Consider the following 26,590-nt stretch of genomic DNA (forward strand, 5'->3'; position numbering starts at 1 on the left):
CCCTCTGCTCTGATGAAAATTTGCTCTACAGATTTCTTGTAGCCATTCTCTGTGATCGGGGTCCGTCCTGCTTTCTGATTCAATTCGGCTAACAACCGTCAGACTGCCTGGGCTCACTGATGGACTGTGCCGGGAACTTCCATCATTTATCATTAAGTTTTTTTTATAAATAAATTAACTATATGATGACATAAATCTAAAGCTATGTAACTCAACCTGATCTTCTTACTGAATTTATTCCAGTGTACTAAACAGGGCAGGAAAAAAAAGAAACATGCATTTTTCCTACATGTGAAAGCACACATTGTTTTTTAAATCTGAAAAAATATATATAAATTTATTCACTGTCCAAGTAAGTGATCTGATCTTATAGGGTGAATTTCACTCACCAAAGTCCAAAGTTTTGTAGTAATTACAATTATTAATTATGTTATGACAATTTCAGTGACGGCCTTGTAAAGTCTCATAAAGAAGGAAAACAAAACAGATTTGATGACCATCACAAAAAAAATTAATTAAATACACTTAAAGTTCTCTAGGTATTATAATTGAATTAGCTAAATGAACTTTAAGATAAAATAAAACATTAACGTAATCTTTAATCATCTCCAATTCTAAACTGACATTTTTTAGAATTAAACTACAAATGTTAGGCTTCATTGTGGTCTTAGAAAATATAAAGCCTATGTGTTTCTACGACATAATAACTTATCTTCCCAGGGAAAAGAAAACTTTTAACATCTGGAGGAACCATGTCGGTGTGACTTGTTTGTGTGACCTTATGCTTTAGGAAAATAGCAAATGAACCACACCTGTTGTTCAGATCAGATGTGTTTCTTGAACAACATCTGCAGAAGCATAATGCACACTTGGGGAAACCCTGAAACTTGTTTTTGTGTTTGTGTGTATCAAGAGGCGACGTCCTTACATCATCTTCAAACTGCCAATTTACCTTTTATCCAATGATATTGAAGGCGGAGGGCGGAGGCTGAGGAGGAGGTGTGGGGTGTGTGTGTGTGTCTGTGTGTGGGCGAGGGAGGGGGCGGAATGGGCATGCAGGGACAAGCAAGAATGACTAGATCTATGCCAGAGGCTGCAAAACAGGAGGTCACAGGTGTTATGGTGGAAATTAATTAATTTAGGTTGTACTGACTATTCCAAAACACAACGCAAACTTAATTGGAGAGACTAAATTGCGTCATTTGTTTTTCCCTTTCAGCTGCAAATATGGCAATCGATTTGAAGTTGAGATGTAGTAAACTAATGTGCAACAGAAGCTGTAGTTAATATACTGAAATATTTTGTTTAGTGTCTTGAATATGAAGTTTGAAACTGGAATTAAAAAAATGTCTGTGACATCAGTTCCAAATCTGTTGCTTTAGCATTAAGCTATTAGTCAATAATATTTAATAATTGTTACTAAATTGTGGAGAGGTCAGAAATATTATTGAAATCCTTTACTTCTTGTTTTAACGTTATAGGACACACTGCCTTCTTTCAAAGTCTCAACTCTTTTACTGAGTGTCAACTTTATACCCTCGCAATTCAAATAATTTCACTTGATTCCTTCACTTATGAACCGTTTTTATACATCTGAAATATATTCACTGAAACACAGACCAGTTCCTCCATCTTTATCTATGTGGGCATTCCTAAAGAATAGAGCGTTGTATCCAAGCATGTTCACAGAAAGCTGAGTGGCAGGAAAAAGATCGGTATAAAAACATTCAACAGTAGTTGGGATAACTGCAGCCATCCTGAAGATGATTGTCAAGCAAACTCCATCGACTTAAAACAAACTCCTACGAAGGTTTCTCTAGATTAATGTCAATTATTAATAAATCAATAAGTTATTAATAACTTAATATTACTAATATATATTTTTGTATATAGATATAGATAGATAGTAGACGGGACATAATTAGTAATATTAAGTTATAAATACCTTAAGTTATTAAGTTAATAACTTAATACATTAAGATATTATTCATTTAGTATTAAGTTATTAATAACTTATGAATGTATTAATAATTTACATTAATAAGTTCTTAAGTAATTAACTTAATTTAATAAGTTAAAACTAACTTATCAACTTAATGAGTCGGTAATAACTTATTTAGCTAATAAGTGAACTTCATAACTTAACATAATAACCTAAGTTAAGTTATTAAATTAAGATATTATTAACTTAAGTTGTTATCCATCCATTCATTTTCTGTTCACCCTTGTCCCTAATGGGGTCGGGAGGGTTGCTGGCGTCTATCTCCAGCTACGTTCCGGGCGAGAGGTGGGGTCACCCTGGACAGGTCACCAGTCTGTCGCAGAACTTAAGTTATTAACTTAATAATAACTTAAGTTACTTAAGTTATTAAGTATGTTGATGCACTATTGTTTTATCTTCTGCAATAGATGCATAAAAACAGTTTTAAAACAAACACCTGTCATAAAAAAACTAAATATTTTGCAAGTGAAAGCACCATTTAGAGAAAAAAAAAAGAACTTTTGTATCTTAAAATGAATAATTCACACAGCTCCACAATAACAATAAAACAGGTTTGGTTTTTTAAAGAAATCAATTTCTAACTAAATTGACATTTTTCACACAGTTGAATGAAGCCGAGGCATAGATTCAAACTGGAAGACTCTTCATCTTCCTCATCTTCCTATTCTCCGATCATCAGGGTTCAAACCTTCATAAAGCCTGACGATTTCTACACAACCTCACGATCTGCCGTAAGGTCATGATGCCTCTGTAGAGATCCCAGGCATTCCTTCTTTTTCCGTCCTCCTCTTTTTTTGTTTATTTAGAAAGCTCCTGCTGCTCGGATCCACTTTCTCCTCTTTCTCTGCTCTGATCAGGAGGATCTCAGTGATGGTGAGATGAAGCTTTACAAAGCTTCATCTCTACCAACGCCCTGGCAGGCTCCTGATGCCTTTGCAGACCCTCTCAATGGCTTGGCAGGTATTCTTATCTTTCCGTACTGCAGTGCTTCTCAATTCCAGTCTTCTGCATGTTTTAGATGTGCCTCTGTTCCAGAACAGCTGATCCAAATGATTGCATGACCTCTTCTGCAGCCATCAAGTACTGCAGAAGTCTGTTAATCATCCACACATTCAATCTAGGTGTGTGGTAGAAGGGAAACATCTACAACATGCAGAGCAGAGGGGCCTGAGGACTGGAATTGAGAAACACTGCCCTACTGACATCTCTACATGCACCTTCCATATACCCTCGAAGGCATCATTGTCCCTTTGCTATTTTCATCATCTCAGTTTTTCTCGTGCTGTTATTCTGCAGGCATTCATTTACTCACCTTTGCAGGCTCATGCAGCCCATTTCTTCCCTTTTGATTCTCAAGCAGTCTATACCTATTCTTCTCTGCGGGTACGCTTGTCTTTTACTCTGGTCTTCTTCTCAAGCATTCTTTATCTCATCCGACTTTAGCTCAGTCCCTGTTCCCTCTTTCATTTGATTTTTTGGGGAAAGACATCTCTAATCCTTCTCTCATCCTCTCTGACGGAGGTTACCAGAGACACGTCTTCTGCTGAGGACTGAGTGCCAAAGATTATCTGTCAAATAAACTTTCTAAAAGCCACTTTCTCTCTGCGTGAGTCTTTGCAGGTCCAAATGAAGCCTGGGCATAAATTCAAACTGGAAGACTCTTCATCTCACTTGTCCAGCCAATCACCTCGTCATCCTCCTCCTCCGTAAACTTTCTAACAGCTACTTTCACTCTCTGTGTTTTCCTTGAAATACATTTATGTGAAAGACGTAGCAAATTTTACCTCTGACTTCTTTGCAGTAGAGCCTTGAAATGTGTAATTATTTCTACTCTCATTGCTATTTTTAGAGGAACAAGCACTTTTTGGTGTTCTCCAGGTCTCTTATTTAGTGAAAGTGTGTGTCAATGTTTTAATAGCATGAGAAAAGAATCTTCTGAAAGAATTGTATTTCTTTTTTTGGTGCTTCTTCAGTTCGTTTTCAAAACATGACACAACTACATTGTCGACTAAATTATGTTTGATCAGGGCCAGCGTCCAGAGGAGCAGCCTAAAGTATCAGTGATGTTCTTGAAAACTTTCTGGCACAGATGTGGAATGCATTTCTCCTTAATCTGAAATTTCTGTCTCTCAACTCTCGCCCAGATTTTCCCCACAACTCGTTCTTCCGTGGCTTCCAGGTGATCAGGAAAGCAACATGTCTTTGCCTTCTTGCTGTCTTGCCCATCCTCTGGAATGCCTGGGAATTTCGCTGAGGAAAGATTTGACCTTGTCAGCTTTTCAGTTTTTCTCCTCATTGCTAGAAGTTTCTGGATCATAATGGTGACGTGTTGCATCAAACAATTGAATCTTAGACCCACCTGGAGCCACTGTGTGGTTCTTTGTCCAAAGGAGATGTGGCCAACGATATTACATGTTTTAAGAAAAGCATGTTAAACATCTCTGTACTCTCTTTCTGGAAGTACTCTTCGGTGTCCATGACTTGAGCAAAAGCCTGAGAAATGATGTTGCCCATTATGGCTTTCAAGTCTTTGTATTCATACTGGCAGTTCTTTATGATGTTCAAAATCCCATCTGAACAGACCTGTGTCATGTAGTGCAACAGATCTGCTATACTTTTTCTGATGCTTTCATCTGGACATCCAGATGCCATATCTTCCCACTTTCCTTCTGGAATATAGTTGATAAACTCATCGATTGCAGGAATCACAGAGTCGTCCACTATAACCTGGAGTGCATTTCTCAGTACAATTGAGAAACCCATCTTGCTGGCGTACACTAGAATCTGCTACCACTAGGCCTGTCGCGATAAACAATAAATCGATTAATCGTACGATAAATTAAAACTATCGACATCCTCCTGGACGCCTCCCTGGTGAGGTGTTCCGGGCACGTCCCACTGGGAGGAGGCCCCGGGGAAGACCCAGGACACGCTGGAGGGACTATGTCTCTCGGCTGGCCTGGGAACGCCATGAGATTCCTCCGGAGGAGCTGGTGGAAGTGGCTGGGGAGAGGGAAGTCTGGGCCTGCCTTCTGAAGCTGCTACCCCCACGACCCGACCCCAGATAAGAGGAAGAAGATGGATGGATGGATGGACGTCATTTTAATTATCGGCTTTATCGTCTCTTCCAGCCTTTTTCTCTTTCTGTTGATGATGCTAAATGAAAAAAGGCTCAAGTCCGGTGCTCTCCACTGACCCTCCCTTCCTCATTTCCTTAGTGTAATGCCCAGCGCACACTACACGATCTTAGTGCTGTCGGTTGATTGTCGACCCATTTTCAAAATCTGAGAGGCCACACATTAACTGACAGAAATCCTAGGTATAACGGTTCGATCAGTTTCGATCCTGCCGTGTGGTGTCCAACGGTGGGCACAACATAATGGCTACAAGTTCAGTTAACTAATTTTAAAACCAGGCATTAATCAATGCATTACTACAATCTACTTGCAACGCATGTGGCTCTAGTGTCAGCGTAACGTCCTGACTGAATGAAAATCATTATAACCTATTTATGTCACGTTAACGAAGAACAGCTGAAAAGTTACCGAGTTCATCAACATAGCGATGCCAACTCCTCCCCTCGTCATTTCTGTATTCTTTGTACGAAATGCGTTAATGTTGTTTCCACATATCATCTCCAAAGTCCGCTGGACATTTGGGATTCCCCTCTGTAATTTCCCTTCTTTCTGATTGGCTACCTGTCACATTCAACAGGCTGCATGCTCCCAGTTGGGGGAAAACCCCTGATTTAGATAGGAGGGGCCACAACGATCTACCATAACACACCACACACACTACAGGATGATCACAAGCGACAATCTTAGTACGATCAAAGTTCTAAGATTGTGTAAGGGGAAAATGTAGGTGTGAACTAACGTGTAGTGTGAACTATTGCATCAGGTAGTCGATGTGCCCATCTTCTCTATTTAAATCTAATGATTACTGAAGGGCAATATGGTAAACATCTAACATATGGTAAACATATAATCTGCACTCTTTTGGTTGAATGCAGTATTTATTTACACTTTGGGTTTATGTTATTTCGTTTTTATTCAAGTGCATTTTTGTTAATGGAGACTGAGAATCAATTTCATTTTTATTTTTGGTTGTTTTGTTTATTTTGTTTATCAGTTCCAGTGTTGGGTGTTCTTTCGAAAATAAAGTGTATCTATCTTTGGCAGGAAATCGCATGCATTATTAAGTCATTTCCATTAAATCAGTGTAAAAAGGTCTTCAAACAATACTATCGTCTATCGCAATAGTTTTTTGAGACAATTAATCGTTCAGCAAAATTTGCTATGGTGACAGGTCTAGCTACCACTAGAACCGATATCGAATGTGGGAGAATTTTTGCTAAAGAAGTCTTATAAACCCCTCCACCTGTTACGTACCAGTGCGGAATGTGTCAGGACAGGAATACATGCAGCGATGTGATGTAATTCACCTGCATTTTTATTTTATTTTTTTACAAATTCGGCTTTGAAATGATGCAGACAAAGCTATGGTTGTCATGTAACGTCACACTTCTAAGAACCTTGTAATTAGGCAGCCTAAGGAGTTGCTATGACAACAATAAACAAGCCATAAGCGGAGCTTTCGTCTGTTTCTACCTAACTTATAAACGTAAGTACATTACACCTATTATTATTACAAATCTTGAGTACTTTAGATAAATAGTGCTAATATATGCGTAATGTTAAGATAAATAGTGCTTACCGTCGTACTTACTGCCGAGCTAGCAAAATTAGCTGAGGTAGCTTTTATCTACAAGCTAACATGGACATATAGCATGCATATATGTTACATGTACTTACTCTGCCAGTCACCAGAACCTTACTATTCACAAGAAGAGCTCCTACGTCTTTTATAGCAGTTTAAACACTTCCACTCTTCCAGTTCATTAAGTAGTGATCTACGTCATTGTAAGAGTTCGAGGCAGCTTGAACCCATCTTCTAATATGTTTTCATTTTCTGTTTCATACGGGTCGATTCCGATATTAACTGTTTTGTTGATATATATTTCTCTCTCACACTGGTAAAGAGTTTCAATATTTTTTCTTTTCGTTGGTCTGGAAGCCATAGTTTATCTACGTTTTGCTCTGCGCTTGCTTGCTAAGATGGCGCGTATCACTTCCGGTTCAGACTTGTAGGAACTATATTTAGAAATGGTGCATGTTTAAATACATTAAATAAAAGAGAATGGAGGTCCGACTTTTAAAAAAAAAATGCAAGTTAAACTATTCATGTAATTATTCCACTCCACTGATCGATGTTTCACAATAAATTATTGCACTGAAGTAGATCTACCTCTGTTTTGAACATTAGAAATGAGATATTCTGCAGTGCCTTAATTTTATCACTTGATGGCAGTGTTGTACTGTTTTACTGTTCTTCACGGACAGAAAATAAAAGAAAGAAAAAACACTGATTCAGTATTTTATGATTCATAATGAGAAGAAATATAAACAGTATAAACAATTTAACTTGCAAATGTTGTATTCCTTCCCGTTTATTTGTCTTGTTCTCTTGAAAACAAGATCATAAAAGATATTCCAGCACATGGAAGGGTAGAGCTGGGGAAAGAAAACCAGTTTTCTATCTGCTGTTTCCAAGGGTGCTAACTGAAAATTTAGTGGAAGGAAAAACGTTGTAAAAGAAAGAAAGGGGTCCAGGAAAAAGCAAAAGAGTTTAGAGGATTATGAGACAAAGACCATTCAAGAGATTCATGAGACATCAATTGCAGCCAGAGTCTGAGCATTAACAACACAGATGAATCCAGAACATGCATGACACCTATCACATCGAGGTTTTTTTTTTTTTTCTCCCCCAGAAGCTCTTGGGATCTGTCCACAATACCAAAAATACTGCTGTTAAAGTTCCATGTGAGTTTTACTCTCTGAATTGAATTATCAAAAGTTTTAACTTATTTTATTATAACGTCATTTATTGAGATATACCTGTATTTTTAAGTCTTATACATCATTTTCAGGCTTTCGTTACATTTGTTAACATCTTAACATGTTGAATGCATAATGTGCACAAATTATTCATTTGTTATTTATTTAACAAGGACCCCGCAATTTAGATTTTGCTCATCTAAATTAGATTTTCTAAAACTAAACTGGGGTTCTTCTCGGATAAATATACCAAATTAAAATAATATGTTTTCCACCTTTTATAAACGTCTATGTGAGCCTGTTAGACTATAAAATGTGTTTCTGTGATCAGTCAGAACAAGGGGGCATCGTTTGGTCCAAAAAGCTTCATGAAGTGTGAAAAGTGCAAAAATACCCTGAACCCATATGGTTTCATTCTCTATACGGGTCAATTCCGATATTAGCGATTTTGTTGATATATATTTCTCTCGCACACTGGTAAAGAGTTTCAATATTTTTTTTCTTTTCGTTGGTCTGGAAGCCATAGTTTATCTACGTTTTGCTCTGTGCTTGCCTGCTAACCCAGAGGCCAAAGGAAGTATTTTATTATCATAACATTTTCAGTTTAAATGATACAGATAATGTCTGTATGGTGGTGAAGGTTAACTCTGTTACTTTTGTTGACAATCTTATTGAAACCTGTGTAAATATGAGGAAAGAAGATGTTCAATGAAAATGACCAGCCAGAGTTCCTTGATTATGGAAGTTGAAGTCGAAAAGCCTCACAGTCTGGTCTTAGTGGCGTACGTGACAAATTGCAGGCTTCAGCTCCGTCGCCATAGTGACGAACTTGCGCGTGTGATTGAACTGAGCTTTATCCGTAAGTGTTTAATATCGTTCTTCTTTTGGACTTTTAGCCAAAATAAATTATGCATTATAATCTATGTATTTTTCCTGCCACTTGAAACATTTCCCTTATTTAGCTAACACCTAGTTCTTTGTTATTATCAATACTTTAAGCAATTAAATGACTTCTCTTACGTTGTTGTTTGGCTGCTAGTGACTTTACCATAAAAGTGGAATTCAAAGTTATGGTGGAATTCAAGCAAAATGGGGGATATATTCACCCGATAAAGCTTACCAACGCAATAGAGGAAGAAATAGGGAAAATTAAAACGGCTAGAATCACGAATAACAGAAGAGTGCTAGTACATGCTATCAGTGAATCACAACAACAGAAGATGAAACAGAGAAAAACAGTGGAGTATCCTGCTTTGCTAGGAGCAGGCGAACAGCCATGCCTCGCATTGGCTGTCTATAATGGACCTTACCAGAGGGGCCGCTTTTCATTGGCTGATGCTCATTCTACGTGGTCACGTGGGTGGCAGTCTCACAAACACGAGCTTTTCGTTAGCTAAGTACAGCATAATAGTAGTTCTGATACAACTTCTACACCTTGAAGCCTGTCTGCTACACAGTCTAACGTTAGCTAAACAGATCAATATGCAACGTGTACTGTATCTGACACACACTAAAGATTTAATTTTAGCAGAAAAGGCTTTGGACTAAATTGTTACTCGTGTTAGCCTCTCTAGCACCAAGTACAGCTGGTCAATCAACCATCGCTGTGTTCAGGGAAGCGCTGATTAATAATCCATAAATAAATATCAAGCCTGGAAACTTGATATCGTAACGGACTGGATGTTATGTTTTTAACGTAATCTTTGCTCGTCTTGCGGGGCGCAGGCGGTTGATACGGTAACAAGTGTGCTTAAACTACAAAGAGAGACAGACTAAAAAGGTACGAATGGTTTTGAGTTGATCACCTGTTCGGGTTATTTTACTTTTGTTTACATTTGCTGTGGCTCATTACAGCCGCTGTAGTTTCTAAACGTTGGACCAATTACCCTGTTTGTTTGTGATTATACGTCATTCATAACAAACATCAAAAAGAACAAATAGATTTCATAAACTTTTAACAAACAAATGGCTTCTTTACCGTAACAGAGCTCTTTGGTTCCTCTTATCAGTCTGTAGCTTCTCATATTGAGGTCATCAAACCAAATTTCAGATCTACCATAACTGACTGACTGACACTTGCTGGCCTCAGGTTTGCAACCAGCTTGTGACTGAGAAACCAGTAACCTCCTCCCAGATGATGACATGAACTTATTAGTTCCTCTGTCCATTGTAGTAGCTGATATATTGTGAAAATCAGGTCGAAATTATGCACTAATGGAGTCATGTTTACATAGAAACAATGCGCTACGAGGCTTTGCTTGTGAGACTTGCGGTCACGTGGGTCGGTTGTGGGCGGAGCTTGGTAAGGTCCATTTTTCCATGATGGCCTCCCCTGACCGCTCGTCACATCCAGCCATATATCTTTGATAACTTAAAAATACTTTACAATGTCCTTTAAATACTGTTGAAAATACTTTTAGCAAACACTTAATTCACACGGCAAGATTTTTAGTTTCGTTTACTATGAATAATAACAGTCTGTAAGGAAACATGTAAGGAAATTACATGTTTTCGCATACAACGTTGTCTGGCTGCTGACGTCTTGAAATGTCTGTTTTTGCTATTTGAAAATTATTTTGCGGTAGTCGTATTCATAGCTCAAGGCTAACGACTCAATGCGTTAGCTTGAGATTGATTCTAGATGTCGTGCATTGTTCAGTTTAAGGTATTTTTTGACAACGGGGATTAATATTTATTTATTTATGTGTTTATTTTGTATATTTAATTTATAGTAATAGTAAATGCAAATTTTATTTGTATTTTAAGGAATTATTCTGTAATTCATATCTACAGAATATGAATTCTGTAGATATCTATTCATCGTAGATATGAATACATAGACGAATCATTGAGCTAGTCGGCCTGTTACGGAGTCCGCCATATTGAATTTGACGTATGTGCCATAAGCTATAAGTAAATTAACTGAATTTCATAAAGCTTGTCATTTACACATTGTCTCACAAACAAAAATATATTTGGAAATCAAAGAACAACAACAATGCATATATATAATGACAAGGTAAAATGTGCCAATGAATTATTACAGTGTAAAGTAAAAACATAGGTTGCATTGAACAATATTGTAATTTTGTCAGTAGATACTATAAGATGTAGCATTTATTTATTCTTTATCAATAAGGGAAGTAACATCACCAATCATCATCCTCTTTGCAGTGAGGACTTCATTTGGAGAAGTGCAAAAAAATAACTGATTTTCTGAATCAATTTTCCCTTTGCCAAAAGTTTTTGCTCACCCATCCAAATTACCAGAATCAGATGTTCCAATCACTTCAATGGCTACAGGTGTATACAATTAAGCATCTAGACATGCAGACTGCTTTTGCAAACATTTGTGAAAGTGTTTGCAATTCCTGTGTGGAACTGTGATAAGATTAAGATGCCACCTTTCCAACAAATCTAGCTGTGAATTTTCTCCCTCCAAAATAATCCAGAGTCAATGGTCAGAAGAAAATGGAAGTTCTTGACAATGACAGCAACTCCACGATGTGGTGGGTTACCACAGTGATAGTGACCTCGCCATTTAGTTATGTTCTCATGGTGTCTATTGGAGGCATTGAGGCCCTTCTATTGAGCGTCTGTTGAAGTCTGTAGGCTGATCTGGAGTTTTGGAAACTGATGGCTAGTGGTTCTGGAGAAAACAGGCGCAAACAGGATCTTATTCAGTAAGAGTAACAGGAAGCTGTGACTGCAAGAGCTTTGTTAATGAATTAACTAATGGTTTATTCCCCCATTAGGTGAGATGCTGCAGCCGGTGAAAGAGGTGACCTGAGAATGACAGAGACCGATACTCCAAAATTGGCGAAGAAGCCCCATTGGACCTCTCTGGAAATCGGCCTCATTACTATCACCTCTTTGTTCTTCATTGTCATTGTTGTCCTCATCATCTTGTTTGCCACCCAGTCCGGTGAGTGTTTTAAGTAAGGATTAGCACTGACACTCATATGTTTTATTAATTTTTTCTTGTCTTTAATAAACTCAAACGTGTGAGCAAAACAAGTGAATCATCTATTCGAAAGGATTTGTCTAGGACATTCATTAGGTTTCACTAAGAGCATGCACAAGTGCTGCCCTTTGCTCATATATGTTCTGTGTGCTTATCCACTGTCCTTCAATATAGTCTCTGGGACAGAATAAAAAAAAGAAAAATATGCATTCAAACATCCCCTTAAAAAGGTTTTAATGATTCAAAAACACTGTCTCAAATTTCTAAATGTAGGCTTGATTCTAAGAACTGCATATTTCCTAGAAAATGTTTTGTTTTTTGTTTTTTCCAAAAAGGATGATGATCTAAGAAAAATTGAGAAGCGAGGCCCAAGCCTTTTCTTTCAGTTCAACGTTCAAGTTTTAGATTTTCACTCCTTCAAGCTTCTGCTTTAAAATAAGCCGTTAAATAGGGTTGGAGTTATCACAAGCAGGTGATCTATAGATTAGTTATTGCCAAAGTTCAACAGGTCATGATGGCAGATGATCCTGAGAGGAAAGGTCATCCAATTGACAACAAATTAACAAATTAATTAATAAAAATAAATGCAGAAGAAGAGAACAGAAGAAGGAACTGATTTAGACATAATCACCACTGAGTGCTGAAAAACCCACTGAGTAATGGAAATGTGTTTTACATTCTATTGCAGATAAAATCTGCACCACAGCTGACTGCACACGGTCAGGTAAGCAGCTTGTGTTTGTTTGTTTTCTCTCTCTATTGTTTCATCCTGAAGGCTTTGACTTTTCCCAGAGGGAGCCGGCATGGGAGAAGTGAGGCTGCTGCAGAGGCATTTTAGACATGCTCAATGAAAATGGCCTCTTCCAATGAGACATGTTCTCTTTCAGTCAAAACCACAATAAAACAGATATGATCAGCTCTAGGTTTGTGCATGTTCTACATGTAGTTTGTACATGCACAAACTTGGATAATTTAACCTCACTTTCCAGTGAGGCTTAAATAAATTAAGTTTTGTGTTGGTATCTGAAGTGAGTGTTTTGGCCCTTTAGCTTTGTAGGAGGATTAGATCACTCTAATCACAGAGCTTTGTAGCTGCTTTCCTTTTTCTAGCATTCAGCTAATCAGCTGCAGCCTTTGTCCTTCAACAGGTTCTTAGCTAATCTTCTCTTTGAACACTTTGGTGTAAGATGATTAAACATATTTCCCAGAATGCCCGAGTATTAATTAGTGACATTGGATCATCTATAATCAGGTGGCCATAAGTAGTTGTTGAAAAAGACTTTGAATTAAAAGTTGTACTTGTTTCGACCTGTGATATTAGATTGATTAATTTTTTTGTTTTTTTCTTGTGTGGAGTTTTCATTTGCAGTTTTTGATAATCAGAGTCTTAATTGAGGTGACTTCATGTTTCATTTTGAAAGGCCTTTTGTCTGGAACACTTATGTTTTGGTACATACCTGAGCACTCTTGTCAATGCTCAGACTTCTTTCTCATCAGCTAGATCTGCATTATGTTCTTCTGTCTTGCTTCTGCTTTGTGGTTCACTAATTTATTTCCCTGCCTTTGTAAGTTTTACAGTCTTGACAGTCTTTCTAGCAGAACTAAATTGAATTTCAGCTGTAAAATTTGTCCAGCTCATACTGTTGCAAACTATTTCATAGTTCATACTTAAGATTTTTTTTCCCTCCCAATAAACCTCTCAATTTTCTGCAGCATCTCGTCTCATTGAGAACATGGATGCTACCATGGATCCTTGTGACAACTTTTATCAATATGCCTGTGGAGGATGGCTGAAAAAGAACATAATCCCAGAGGCCCACACTAAATACGGCTTGTACAACATCTTAAACGCCAACTTGGACGTCATCCTCAAAGGTAACAGTATTTTAAGAAGTTTATTTTTGTTCACGAGCGTGAGTTATGAAATAATCCATTTGAAACTCAGCTTCATTGACAGAGATATATCTGAAGCATTTTTCTTTTCTCTGTAAATTTTGATAAAAAATTGTAATACATTCTGTGACACTCCATGTTGTGACCTACACATTCAAAGGGTTAAACCTAACAGCTTGTTTCCCTGAACACAGGAATGGCCATAGTGTTCAGGAGAATCTCTTGTTTTTTTTCCCTCAACACTGTAAAGTTTCTGATAATAATCAAAAAAAATTATTGGGGTGTTTTGAAGCACTGGAGTCATTAAAAGTTGCAGAACAACGTCTCCTGAGGACTCGAGTCCTATAGTTGATTGTAAAAGAAAAGAAAAAAAGGCCTATTTTAGAGTTTGGGGGATATTCACATTGTGTGAACTGCAGTTGAGTAGAAGTCTATTCACTAATATCACAAACAGCAAGGCAACTTAACTTTATTCAAAAAAAACATTTCAGTTAAAGGCATCTTGAAGTGGTTACACCTTGGAATCAAGAACATAAGCAGGTTCTGAGGGTTTCTATTAAATTACTATGTTAATAACACACACACACACACACACACACACTGTTGGAGCTGAATCTAAAAGCAGCTCTTCATCTTTTTGCAGGCATATACTGCTCCCCCTACACCCTGAGATACACTGATTTCACCTTTATCTTTGTCCTTTTTTTCATGTGTGTTTTTGTTTGTTCTTATATGCAGGTGTCCTTGAAAAGAAGGTGGAGAGGGAGGCTGCTGCTCTCACCAAGGCAAAGATACTTTACAAGTCCTGCATGAACATCAGTGAGTCAGCAGACATAAGATGTGAATGGACTAGTCCATTTTAGATATACTGTTATGTTTTGTATAGGCATCCTTTGGTACAAATCCTGAAGGCTGTCTGTTTCTTTCAGAATGTGGAAGATAAAAATATAATATTAGATGTAATATCAAACATGCTCATCTTTCCCTTTTGTAAAAGTGTTGCATATATATAACGTATGTATACATGATCTAGACCAGGGGTGCTCAAGTCCAGTCCTCGAGAGCTACCGTCCTACAACTTTCAGATGCTTCCCTGCTCCAACACACTTGAATCAAATGAATGGCTCGTTACCAGGCCTGTTCAGAGCTGATCCTGGTCTGTTGGAGTAAGGATGCATCTAAAAGTTGCAGGATAGCTCTCTAGGACTGGACTGGACTTGAGCACCTCTGATGTAGACGTTGTAATGGTCACCCAAAAATCTTAAACGTTTTACTCACTGCGTTTTAATTAATGTGGTACTCAGAGATCATGCGCAGCCACTGTTTTTCAAGTTGGAGAATTTGTATACAAATTGTCTATCAATAGTATTCCAAGACTGAACAAACAGGTTCAATTTCTAAGTGAAAACCTAGAAGGAAAATGATCATTTTTTACAATTTTTTTGTTAGAAATGGATATGTTGTAAAGGGTTACAATTTCTATTTCGAAACTGTAGTGAATCTTAATTATGCATGTTCCGATTTTACTTTTTCAGTTTGTATAAAATTACTGTATGTTAACTAATTTCCATTTGACTTTCACCAATACTGCACTGTAGACTTAATTGAGCAGAAAAGAGGAGCTCCTTTGCTCGACATGCTGCCAGACATCTTTGAGTGGCCCATGGCTGTGGACAACTGGGAGGATAATTATGGTATTGCATTTTTACCCAACTTCCCCTCGCTGCCATCATGCTCTAAATCACTTATTGTAGTTCTTCCCTCGTACATCCTCCTTCCTCCGATCTTATTTCTTCAGGGAAAACCTGGAGGTTGGAGGATGTCATTGCCAGGTTAAATTGGAAATATGGAATTCAAGTCCTTGTTAACTTTATCATTCGCGCTGATGACAGAGACTCCACTTCACACATCATTTATGTACGTACAAAGCTTGCGGCTGTAAAACCCCTGATAGTGCATCGCAGTAAATTAGTACTCAGTCTGTTAATTTTTCTCTAACTTTGACAGAGTGTGTAAACAACAATCCAAGCATATTTATTTTTTTCAGTTTTGATTATTTGGGCTTACAGTTGATAAAAATCTCAAAAACAAAATCTCCCAGAAGATTTGAACATTACAAAAATTCCAAAATAAGGGTCGTGCTGCAGTGGTGTAGGGGATTGCGCGACCCACATTTGGAGGCCTTGAGTCCTCGACGCAGCCGTTGCGGGTTCGATTCCCGGACCTGACGACATTTGCCGCATGTCTTCCCCCCTCTCCTTCCCCTTTCCTGTCACCCTAGAGCCCACAAAGACCCCCTGGAGGCGGAAAAAAAAATCCAAAATATGATTTTGGACTATAGAATAGTCCAAAATGTTTTAGTACAGTATATGCATTGAAATTAGAGGAATAAATCACCTTCTTCTTTTGTTATTTTGTGTTGCAAAGATCCCTGAAATTTGGAAAACAATAAAATATTTGGCATAAATAGGAAAACTAACAATAGTTTTGCAACATTTCAACTAATTAAAACAAAAAACCTATCAAAGAATAGTTAATTTTTCTATTGTATGCAGCCAGGTAGCTGATAAACTTGACATACTTAAATTCTTGAACAAGTATGTCTTGTAATGAGAAAGTTCAGTCTGTTGGGCAAACCTGGTTACATAATGATCATTATGTCTGGTAACTAGAATATTGTCTTGATTTTTTTTTGTTTGTCTTCCGTTCTTTGTCAGTTTGACCAACAAATGTCCTTTGGCCTCTTGTCCAGAAACATCTACAGCTGCAAGGGTCGCTTTGCAAAGGTGTGCTGAAATGTTTAATAGTTATTTGGTCATGTGGAAGTAATTCGTAACCAAAGCAGTAGAAAATTTTTATCTGTGTTTGTGCTGATTTATTTTGTTGAAAGATTGGTTAACATGGACTGCTGGTGTTTCATAAAGCTGAACAACAAAATCAATAATATGTCGTGACAGACACGAGATCAATATTAATAGATAGTACATCTAATCGAATATTCAATAACAAATTCACTGAACTCCAATCCAGATCCACATTGCATTCTGGGAGATGTAGGCAGGGGAAAGGCAATAGCTTCCCAAACTCTCAGTTAGCATCAACCTAGCAGCAACCTGATGAGAAACTCATGCAGCAGCACTTTAAGGTTTCACCATTGTGTCTCATAGCTGCTTGAACAATAAACAATGATGTAGAGTGAACACTGTGGATGAAACAGAAAATTTCATGCTACTAGTTTGGCAGTATTCAACTATTTAAAACAAAAACCTATCAATCAATATATCAATAATTTTCTATTAAATGACATAAAACACTCATTGTGATGTTTTTCAGCCATATTGTCCAACCCAATTAAAGCATCACCATCATGATTGAACTTCGTTGCACTGCTTAAATGCAATAGTTTGGATTAAGCTATAGGGAAAAATATTGGCTGTCAGTGGATTGTTGTAAATAAAAGGTGAGGAAGAAAATCTTTGTAAGACAGATCAAATGTTACTGGAACAGACTCTGGTTTTATTTTACAGCTGAATGTGAACAGTTGATTTGATAAACAAAAAGCAGCTACTGTAAGCAGCTGTAGCAATAGTTGGTCTGTGCAAGGAGACACTTTTTATTTTGGGAAAACAAACATTATTAATGTGCTTTACAGGCATGCCGAGCTTATGAGCAGTTCATGTTTGATCTGGCAAAGCTGATCCGCACTGACCGGGGACTGAAAATCGACGAAACGGGCTTAAGAGCAGAGGTGACACGAGTTGTGGATTTGGAGAAAGACATCGCCACTGTGAGCATACATCTATTCTTTCAGAGATCACTTAAGCTGAAATATGACGCACATTACCAGGCCAGGCTTTTGTCTTTGCTTAGATAAAGATCTTCACAGTTTGTTTTTCCATCAGTAAGGACTGCAATTTGTTGCTCAAACCTAAAATACGTGGATTAGTCAAACCACTGAACAACTATACACTTAACTTTTAAGAATGATGATGGAAAAAAAATCATTATTAATTTATTCATCCAATAGCTACATTATTAATCACACTAAGTTTCCCTTATTGATTTTAATTAAGTAAAATGGTATTACTAAAACACATAAAAATTGCTCAAAATCTTATCTAAAGCCCTATTAGCTCTTTCATCTCATGTAATAATTAAATTACTTCCCAAGAATTACTGTACAGTTTTTCCACCTTAGCCTCTGTCTTTGCTGGGTTGATGGTCTGCTTTGATCCAACAGTCGTAGTGTTTGCCTTGAAGACACTCTTAGAAACGCAGCCAGTGCTGCTCTCTTCTGGTACTGGACTTTGGGATGTGGAAACCTTGAATTTGGGACTCATTTAAAGACAGCTACTGACACTGATCATGTCCAAGGCTCAGCCCAAAAAAATCGTTTGCAGTATTTCATGTAAACAAAACCATGTATGGTTTGGGGAGTTAGGTGGGCTTGTTGGATCTTTTCTTGTCAGCAACCTCAGTGGGGAAGATAAATTTACCCTTTTGTGTTTTCTCCTACACCCTGCCATTTGTCTTTATACATGCTGTTTATTTTTGTTTTGCTTTTTTACATCTGGTCTACTTGTACAGCTAAGATGGTGGAACAGTCAAATGTTATAACAGAGAAGTGTGGCCACATTTATCCATTTAGTATTTTAAAGCCCTTCCATATTTATTAGGCATTTATGTAACCGGCATTGTTCGACATAATCATCACAGTATACTAGCATATTCATAAAAAGTTCACAGTACAAAATAATTCTGGGCATATGCACATTCTTTTGAGACAAGCTTGTTAACTTGTCACACCAAGAATTTCCTAGAAGTCAACAGATTAGTAACCCTGTTTTGTCAATCTGCGCTTCTCCTGTTGCTAACATGCTTTGCTTCCTCTCCACTCCGCTTCTCAGTATTACAAAGCAGTTAAACCATTCAAACTCTGACATTTACAGACCTGAGAGCTCCTGGGCTTGATGCTTCTGGAGATGTACCAAGAGTGTAAAATATTGGGGAAACAGAATCTTTAAGAAATTTTTAAGCTGTAGTCCTATGTTTCTTTTTGTTGCGTTTTGTTTTCTCCTAGGCCACTGACTCAGCGCAGAAGAGGGATCCAGTGTTGCTTTACAACAAAATGGAATTGAGGTCGATGAATACAATATCCACTTTTGAAATTGATTCTCAGGTAATGCTAACGTCTTAGCTTGTGAGCATTTCTACTATTTATATTTAGTGTCAAATATCTTAAACTTGGTTTCCTTGTTTGTGTTTCGGCTCAACCTGAAGAAATTCAACTGGAGTTACTACACAGCTAAGATAATGGACACCGTGAAGATCACGGTTCCCGAATCGGAGAAAATTATCAACTACTCCCCATACTATTACAGAAAACTCAAAACTATATTAGCCAAATACACCAAGAGGTGTGTAAGATTATACAAGTCAGAGATGGCTATTGTTTTTCAGAGAAATTTCTTACCTTTGTATGCGGATTGTGTCGATCTCCTTGTCCTTGCTGTGTTTTGTTCCTTAGGGATGTGCAAAACTATGTGGTTTGGCCGTTTGTTATGCAAATGGTAGGTGGGCTGAGTCGAGCTTACAGAAACACCAGGAATGCTTTCCTTAAGGTACACAGCAGGATATCACCTTGACATGTTGACTTGGGAAAACTACTTTCATGAATGTCCTTGCAATGTCTTTATAATAATTTCAAAATGTCAAGTTATTGTATAGGTGTAAAAAATTACTTGTAGTTGAAAACAAAAAGGTACAAGGAAGTTTTATAGATGTTACATTTAATAGACTCTAAAATGTCATTAAAACAAGGAAGATGTCAGTGTGTTTGAGAGGGGTCCAATCACTGTCATGCATCAAACACGAGAAAACATCTGAAGAGATTTTCAGAATCTACTAAAGGAGAAATGTGGCTGGAAAAGAATTCTGAATGACCATGATTGGTGATCACTTAAACGTTTGATGAAATCAAATAGAAGAAAAACAACAGTGGATCTCTGGGCTATGTTTAATACTGAAAGTAAGAGCCTTTCCACACACACAATGAAAAGGGAACTCAAAGGATTGCGAATGAGCAGCTGTATAGCGTTTAGAATACAACTAATCACTGAGGTTAACTGGGAAACAAAAGCTTCAATTTGCTAGGGAGCATAAGGATTGGACCCTGGAGCAACGGAAAAAGATCATGTGGTTTGATGAGTTAAGATTTACCATCTTCTAGAGTGATGGCCGCTTCAGGGCAAGAAGAGAGGCAAGTGAAGTTATTATCCATCATGCCTGGTGCTTACTGTATAAGCCTATAGGGCAGTGCTATGATCTGGGGTTGTTGCCCCAGATCATTGCACTGTCAGGTCAGGTCTAGGTTCAGCAACGTTAAGGTTGAAAGAATGATGTAATCTGACAATTCTGAATATACTGAATGACCAAGTTATTCCATCAATGGATTTCGTCTTCCCTGTTGGCAAGAGCATATTCCAGGATGACAATGCCAAGATTCGTAAGACTCGAATTGTGAAAGAGTGATTCAAAAGCATGAGATATCATTTTTACACATGGATTGGCCACCACAGAGTCCAGACCTTTGGCCAGGCATTGTATTAGTCAAAGAAGCAAAATGTTCAAGTGCGAGAATTTGTTGAGAGGCTATTGGCTTTGAGCTCTGTTGAGATGACTGAACAGCGGCAGGGAGGCTAGTTATAATCAGTTTAGGGAGGAAATTTATTTTCCCAGCGAGACAATGACTCTAAACATAACACCAGTGCTACAGTGGTTTGGATTCCAGTCTATCATGCCCACATTCTCTGCAATTTTTATGTGTATTCCTTAAATGCAAGTAAATCAACCAATCAGAGATCATCAGCAGGACTCTGAGTTTGGTTGCATGCTACAGGATAATTTTGCATTACTTTTTTTTGTGCTGTTTTTGTATTGCAATTTCCCTTGAACTCTCTTGATAGTTCAAGGAAATTCAAATGTTTAGGCGATGCTGTACTTTATTTGTTTTTTTAATAGATTCTTGTAAACATTCTTTCATAACCCAACCTTTTTCTTTCGCTCGGTTGAGGAATGGGGGAAATCGGTTTTATTTGAATATGAATAAATTATTGCCCTGAATGAAGTTTCTCCTTCATTCACAAATTTTCGCAATAGGTCCTGACCGGTAAAACAGCAGAGGATGCCTTGTGGCGACGGTGTGCACTGTATGTCAATAGCTACCTGGACAAAGCTGTGGGACGGCTCTATGTGCAGGAGGCTTTCTCTGACAACAGCAAAGAGCTGGTAGGTAGAGGCTGAATTGGGCTGATTATCAGATTAAAAAAGCTTTATTGAACAGCTTTCTTTCACATTATGTCATCAGTCTGAACTTATGACATAAAAATAGTGAGTGTTTTTATGTATTCATATACAGAAAGAGACAGTTTAAGAGACATCTGTGATTTTGTTACCTGTCTCGTGTCTGTGCCTCAGTGTTATATTGCTTGCATCCACTGGAAGCAGCTGAATGAGCTGTTCTTGTTATCATGCTCACACCACCTACGCTGCAAATCTCAACTGTGTGCCTCTGTGTCTGTACACACACAGGCTTTACCGCTATACTGTTTCGTGTACGAGTGACACCATCGTAACTCTTAAGCATCTCAACTTCCATAAAGATGTTTGCCTACTCAGACACATCCCATTTCCCTGCTGCGTGTGTATGGGCGTGTGTGTGTGTGTGTGTGTATGCATGCGTTTGTTTGTGTTACCTTCTGGGACCATTTTCTTCATGCATACGACGTTGTGGGGACCCACTGCTCCTTGTGGGGACCAGCCTTCAGTCCCCACAAGGGTAACCGCAAATTTTGGGTCAGGGCTTAGATTTATGACTAAGGTGTGAATTGAGTTTTGGTTAGTGTTAGCCATGTAATGGTTAAGGTTAGGGCAAGGTTTAGGCTATAGAAATGAATGGAAGTCTAAGAGCGTCCCCACAAAGATAGCCACGCAAACGTGTGTGTATTTGGTTAAGTGAGAAGTGACACGTGGCTGCTCTGAACATTCAGCAACCTATCTGCTTCCCCCATTCCTCAAGTACATGACCCAACATAAAGTGTGAGTTGACCAACAGCCGACACATATTTTAGTACAAACATGTATACTTCATGACACAGTCTCTCAGCAGGGAGTGCTGTTATGTTAATAAGCAACCATAATGAACTTGATTCTTGATCCAACCCTGTTTTAAATCTTTTCATTTAAATACAGTATCTGTACAGAGGAGGATTTGGGCCTCCTCTAATGTTAATCTCAAAATTTTGACTTTTTTTTTTCTCAAAAAAATCTTTAAAGCAGATGGGCACCAGGTAATCCTTTTGCTCTTCTATTAATGAAAGGCTGTCTTTGGAGATTCCTCAACCATAAAAAAAATGGCTTAATTCCAACATGTTACTCCAGAAAGTTTGTTTTTCTCCTCCACAATTTGCATATTGGTGATTGAGACGGTTTCCTCTGAGCTGCCCATCTGCTTAAAAGTCAGAATTGAGAAAAAAATATCTGAATTCTGAGATTAAAGACATTAATCTTTTTCATTTAGATGAATATATTATTATTGGAAGAAATTATTTCCAGGAGGATATTTCACTTATCAGCGGTCAAGAGACATTCAGTGTACTATAACATTAATTAATAAATGAAACACTATAAGCAGCATGTTTCTTGTTTAGCTCTAGTTTCAGCTACTCGCATGTATATCTGATATAAATACACCCAAGTGGAAGCTTTGACTGTAAAACTGAGAAAAAATCAGTGATGGTTTATGTACCAACTGCCTGCATCCACACGCAACAATCTCCCCTAAAGGCTTTTCGGAAAAATCTCTGTGTGGTCTCTGCCAGTTTGTGGCAAACCACAACGTTTTAAAAGGGTTGTTCAATGAGTAAGCAAGGGGTCCACTAATGTGACGAGACAAGGGGTTTTTGGGTTTTCTCTTACTGTGGTCTCAGAGTAGGTCTCAGTTCATTTAATTGTTTGTGTGTAGCAATGCATTTAAAAATGTGGAAACTCTTGGGGTTGTCATTAAAAAAAAGCCTCAAGAAAATAAAATCTGTTGTAGATGTTCAACGACACTATGCAGGTTTGAAATGGGGTGTAATGACAATAGTATCAATAAACAATTTCATGATTTTATAAAGTTCTTTTTTATTCTCTTGGTTGCAAGATCAGAGATTTTAGTATCTTTTGCTGTTATATCAGGAAGGAGAAGAAAAGGCACATTTTTTCCTTACTGTTTGAAGTTAAACTAGACCAAATATCTATTTTTTTAGGTCAGTTCGAATAAAACAAAATTATTTATATTTAATCACAGAAAATGTAGAGGTGTCTTTTTATATAGTTTTCTTTAAATTCAGAAGTTTGCATCCAGTCATTCTTATATCATTGAACACTAAGGGAAACCGCAGATTATTTCCTGGTTTTGGAAAACTAACAGTTCAACATTGATCATGGAAGTACTTTAAGTCAAGCATATTTTTATTTCTTTTAGGCAAGTGTATGATCAAGTGCTCCAAGAAAAATCCTGATGGAAATATTAAAATTTTCAGAATATATTATTTTTACAACGATCATGTCAATGCAGTTGTCATTATGAACAGACTAATATGCAAGTCTGAATTGTTCTGATATGTAAAGCCTAATAATTTTAGGAAATGTTTTTAACAGTTTGACAGAAGTTATATTTGTCTTATTTCTGATCCAATTAGAGTTGATGAACAACAACAGAAACATCAGAACAGAGAACCTTTTCATAATGCATTTTCCTGTTCCATCATTGGGATCTTATGACATTTTCTCTCTCTTTGGTGTGTTGGGAGATTAGATGGAGGAGATGATTAAAGATATTCGGGAAGTTTTCATTAGTAACCTTGATAACCTCTCCTGGATGGATGAAGAGACCAAAAAAGCAGCTGAGGAGAAGGTGTGAACTTCAGTTGCAAGAATAATTATTCTATTCTAGATTTATTCTCATTTTCCATTTTTATTTTTATTTTTGCCAGGCTCAAGCGATCCGTGAACGCATTGGTTATTCTGATGACATCATGAATGACGAATATCTAAACGATGAGTACAAAGATGTGAGTATTTGTGAAAAACAACACTGTTATTGATATTTCACTAAGTTCTTTGTAACAGAAAATATTTATGAAAGTGGCATTTCTTATCCTTCCTATAACATCCCTGTGAAGTTTTGACTGAAATGAGTTTCCCTTGTGAATACATGACCAAGTGTTTACAGCTTTCATCACTGCTAATCCTTCTGGTTTTTCTCTGGCTGTGTTGCTTTTAGCTGAGCTACAGTGCAGAGGAGTACTTTAAAAACATCCTGCAGAACCTGGAGTATGTGCAAAAGAAACACCTGCAGAAATTGCGAAAAAAAGTCAACAAGGATGAGTAAAGATTTTACTTTTTTTTTGTGTGGGCGGTGGATTTACCAGCTTTACTCCAGATGTTAATATTAACCATTTCAATCAATATTTGTACAATGATGTTTTTTTATTTCTCAGAAATTAAGGATCAATGACAACAACTTACTCATTTGCACCTATGAAGACAAATAGAAAAAGTTTCATGCAAAAACAATTCTTCCAACTACTTAAAAAAACTTTTTAAACTTTAAAATGGGTCAATTTACCTGCAACATAACAGGAGGGTTAAATCACCTGTTTTATTTATGGTCCTAGCAGAGTGAACTACTACAGTGTTTACCTCATTTATTCTTTGTGCAGTGTGTTCACTTCATACCACACAAACTCCCACATGCATTTAGAGTTCAGCTTTAACAGCAGATAGTCATACAATGACCTTGGGTTTTAAAAGCTGTATGTTAATCTTCCACATTTTTATTTCAGTAGGCTTCTTACTTTGCCCCAATGTTCTTTCACAGTGTGATCGTTTAATAACATTCCTCTCATTTTATTATTTATTTATTTATTTATTCAAGGTGGTTATTTGGAGCTGCTGTTATCAACGCCTTCTACTCAGCCAACTTAAATGAAATAGGTACCAAATAAGCACTGGAAATTATGTTCAGCCATAAAACATAAAGCCTAAGCTACTTTGAAATTTAAAAATGCTTTCTCTGTCTGTAGTGTTTCCTGCTGGTATCCTTCAACCCCCTTTCTTTAACAAAGGCCAGCCTAAATCTCTCAACTACGGTGGAATCGGGATGGTAATCGGTCATGAGATTACACATGGCTTTGATAGCAAAGGTAGAATTTTTCTACTTCATTGTTCTTCCTTGCGGTTTTTCTGGATTACATTAGTCTGTGAACAGATGGATTTCCCCCTGTAACTGGTACCACTTTAGAGAGGAGCTTTGTTTCACTTTATTATGCCTCTGGCCTCAGGATGTTGTACTTCTAATTGTACTGTAATTTAAATTATTTTCCACTTGAGGTATGTCATCTGCATTCTTATTTACACATAACAAATTTTAATATCTAACAATCACTTTTAAGTCATAAGAAGTCAAAGGAAGCCCTGTAGCGGTTAATTAGGCAATTAAATAAACACAAGTTATTTAAAAAAAAAAAAAAAAGTATGACCGTTTGCACCTGATGTCACTGTCTTCACCACGATGGATGTCCAAATCTATGCTCTCCTATATAAAGCCTGTCAAAATGCGTACATATGGTAGCCTAATATCGCTTTTATTTAGTTGATTTCGCAGTAAAATGGTCACAAGGTCCTGCGCGGTCGGCTGCACAAACAGACAAGGGTCAAAATCAAGCTTGTCATTTTATTTTAATGAGGAAAGATGCGGCGATGGATAGCAGCAGTCAATCATAAAGACTGGCAGGTGTTGGTATAACCACGGATTTACAGCGAACACTTTATACAAGGTAAGAGGATTAATGTTCATATACTTTATAAGTAAGTAAGATTAGAAAGACATGGAGAAGATAGTGTCTAATCATCAGTAACCATGGAAACAGTGTCACGCCGTCATGTAGTCTAGAATGTATGGAAAAAATTATAAGCCTCTAGTCTTCTATATGTTTTTAAGAACTCTTCGGTTTAAGGGGAAACGGTGTTTATGACATAGTGACATAAATCATGTGCCGTGAATTCAGACAAAGTCGGTAATTTCATCAACACATCAGGAGGGAGGAGGTATGGGTCGGTTTCTAAGCTAGCTGTTTCAGGCTTCTGTAAATACCGCCGTCTATGAGCCCCAACCAGGTGTGTTACGTTCACAGACAAATTAGCTTGATTCCAGCAACTGGAAACCATAAAAACACTGACAAAAGCAACTTGGAAAAACAACTTTAGTCACTCAGTTCAATACTCCTGATTCTCACTTCTGATCTACATCGTGGTGCTTCGAATGATTAAGTGTCGTAGTTGCAAATGGTCAATATTGGGGTATCCACTTTGTCATAAATGCTGTTTTAACCTAAACAATGTAATATTATCTGGAAGTCATCAGGCTAATGGTTCAAGGCTTCGTTCTGACTTCTAAGTGTCAAATAAATGCAAATCAGTCTGATTAAAATAACAATAGTAATGTGTGTGTGTGTTGATAACTATAGGGAAAAAAAGATCTCTCTTAGCATCCTCAGTAAAATCCTTAACTCCCCTTAGCACCAGCAGAAATACATTTCTGGAGCCGCCACTGCTCCATGCTTCCTGACAGCTACATGTTTCACTTTATTACAAGAAGAACAATGTGGGGGGGAAAAGATTGAAAAGAATCTTATTTAGGCAACAGATTTTTTAAAAGAAGATGTTAGACAAAATAGCCTCTCAAATTGATACAAAATTTGACAGGGTATTGTATCTATATATTAACAT

General features: G+C 37.4%; 1 protein-coding gene across 8 annotated transcripts in view; it reads left to right on the forward strand.

Moving 5' to 3' along the window:
• LOC122832470 (neprilysin-like) overlaps window positions 1-26,590 on the forward strand; it is a 60,985-nt gene that overhangs the window by 28,394 nt on the left and 6,001 nt on the right. For 2 of the 8 annotated variants that reach the window (XM_044119281.1, XM_044119279.1), the window contains exons 3-19: window positions 11,655-11,824; window positions 12,552-12,587; window positions 13,577-13,738; window positions 14,495-14,575; window positions 15,355-15,450; window positions 15,555-15,673; window positions 16,474-16,542; window positions 17,409-17,543; window positions 18,837-18,935; window positions 19,037-19,173; window positions 19,284-19,377; window positions 20,915-21,043; window positions 23,616-23,714; window positions 23,794-23,871; window positions 24,084-24,187; window positions 24,738-24,796; window positions 24,886-25,005. In XM_044119281.1, coding sequence (XP_043975216.1) covers window positions 11,692-11,824; window positions 12,552-12,587; window positions 13,577-13,738; window positions 14,495-14,575; window positions 15,355-15,450; window positions 15,555-15,673; window positions 16,474-16,542; window positions 17,409-17,543; window positions 18,837-18,935; window positions 19,037-19,173; window positions 19,284-19,377; window positions 20,915-21,043; window positions 23,616-23,714; window positions 23,794-23,871; window positions 24,084-24,187; window positions 24,738-24,796; window positions 24,886-25,005 — 1,750 coding nt within the window. In that variant the 5' untranslated portion in view covers window positions 11,655-11,691. Of the gene's footprint in view, window positions 1-6,555; window positions 6,626-7,867; window positions 7,885-8,729; window positions 8,759-11,420; window positions 11,583-11,654; window positions 11,825-12,551; window positions 12,588-13,576; window positions 13,739-14,494; window positions 14,576-15,354; window positions 15,451-15,554; window positions 15,674-16,473; window positions 16,543-17,408; window positions 17,544-18,836; window positions 18,936-19,036; window positions 19,174-19,283; window positions 19,378-20,914; window positions 21,044-23,615; window positions 23,715-23,793; window positions 23,872-24,083; window positions 24,188-24,737; window positions 24,797-24,885; window positions 25,006-26,590 lie in introns of those variants that run through there. The other 6 variants (XM_044119278.1, XM_044119282.1, XM_044119280.1 and 3 more) reach the window with 6 other exon arrangements.

The sequence above is a fragment of the Gambusia affinis genome, linkage group LG06 (genome assembly GCF_019740435.1).
Source record: "Gambusia affinis linkage group LG06, SWU_Gaff_1.0, whole genome shotgun sequence".
Classification (NCBI taxonomy): Eukaryota; Metazoa; Chordata; class Actinopteri; order Cyprinodontiformes; family Poeciliidae; genus Gambusia; species Gambusia affinis.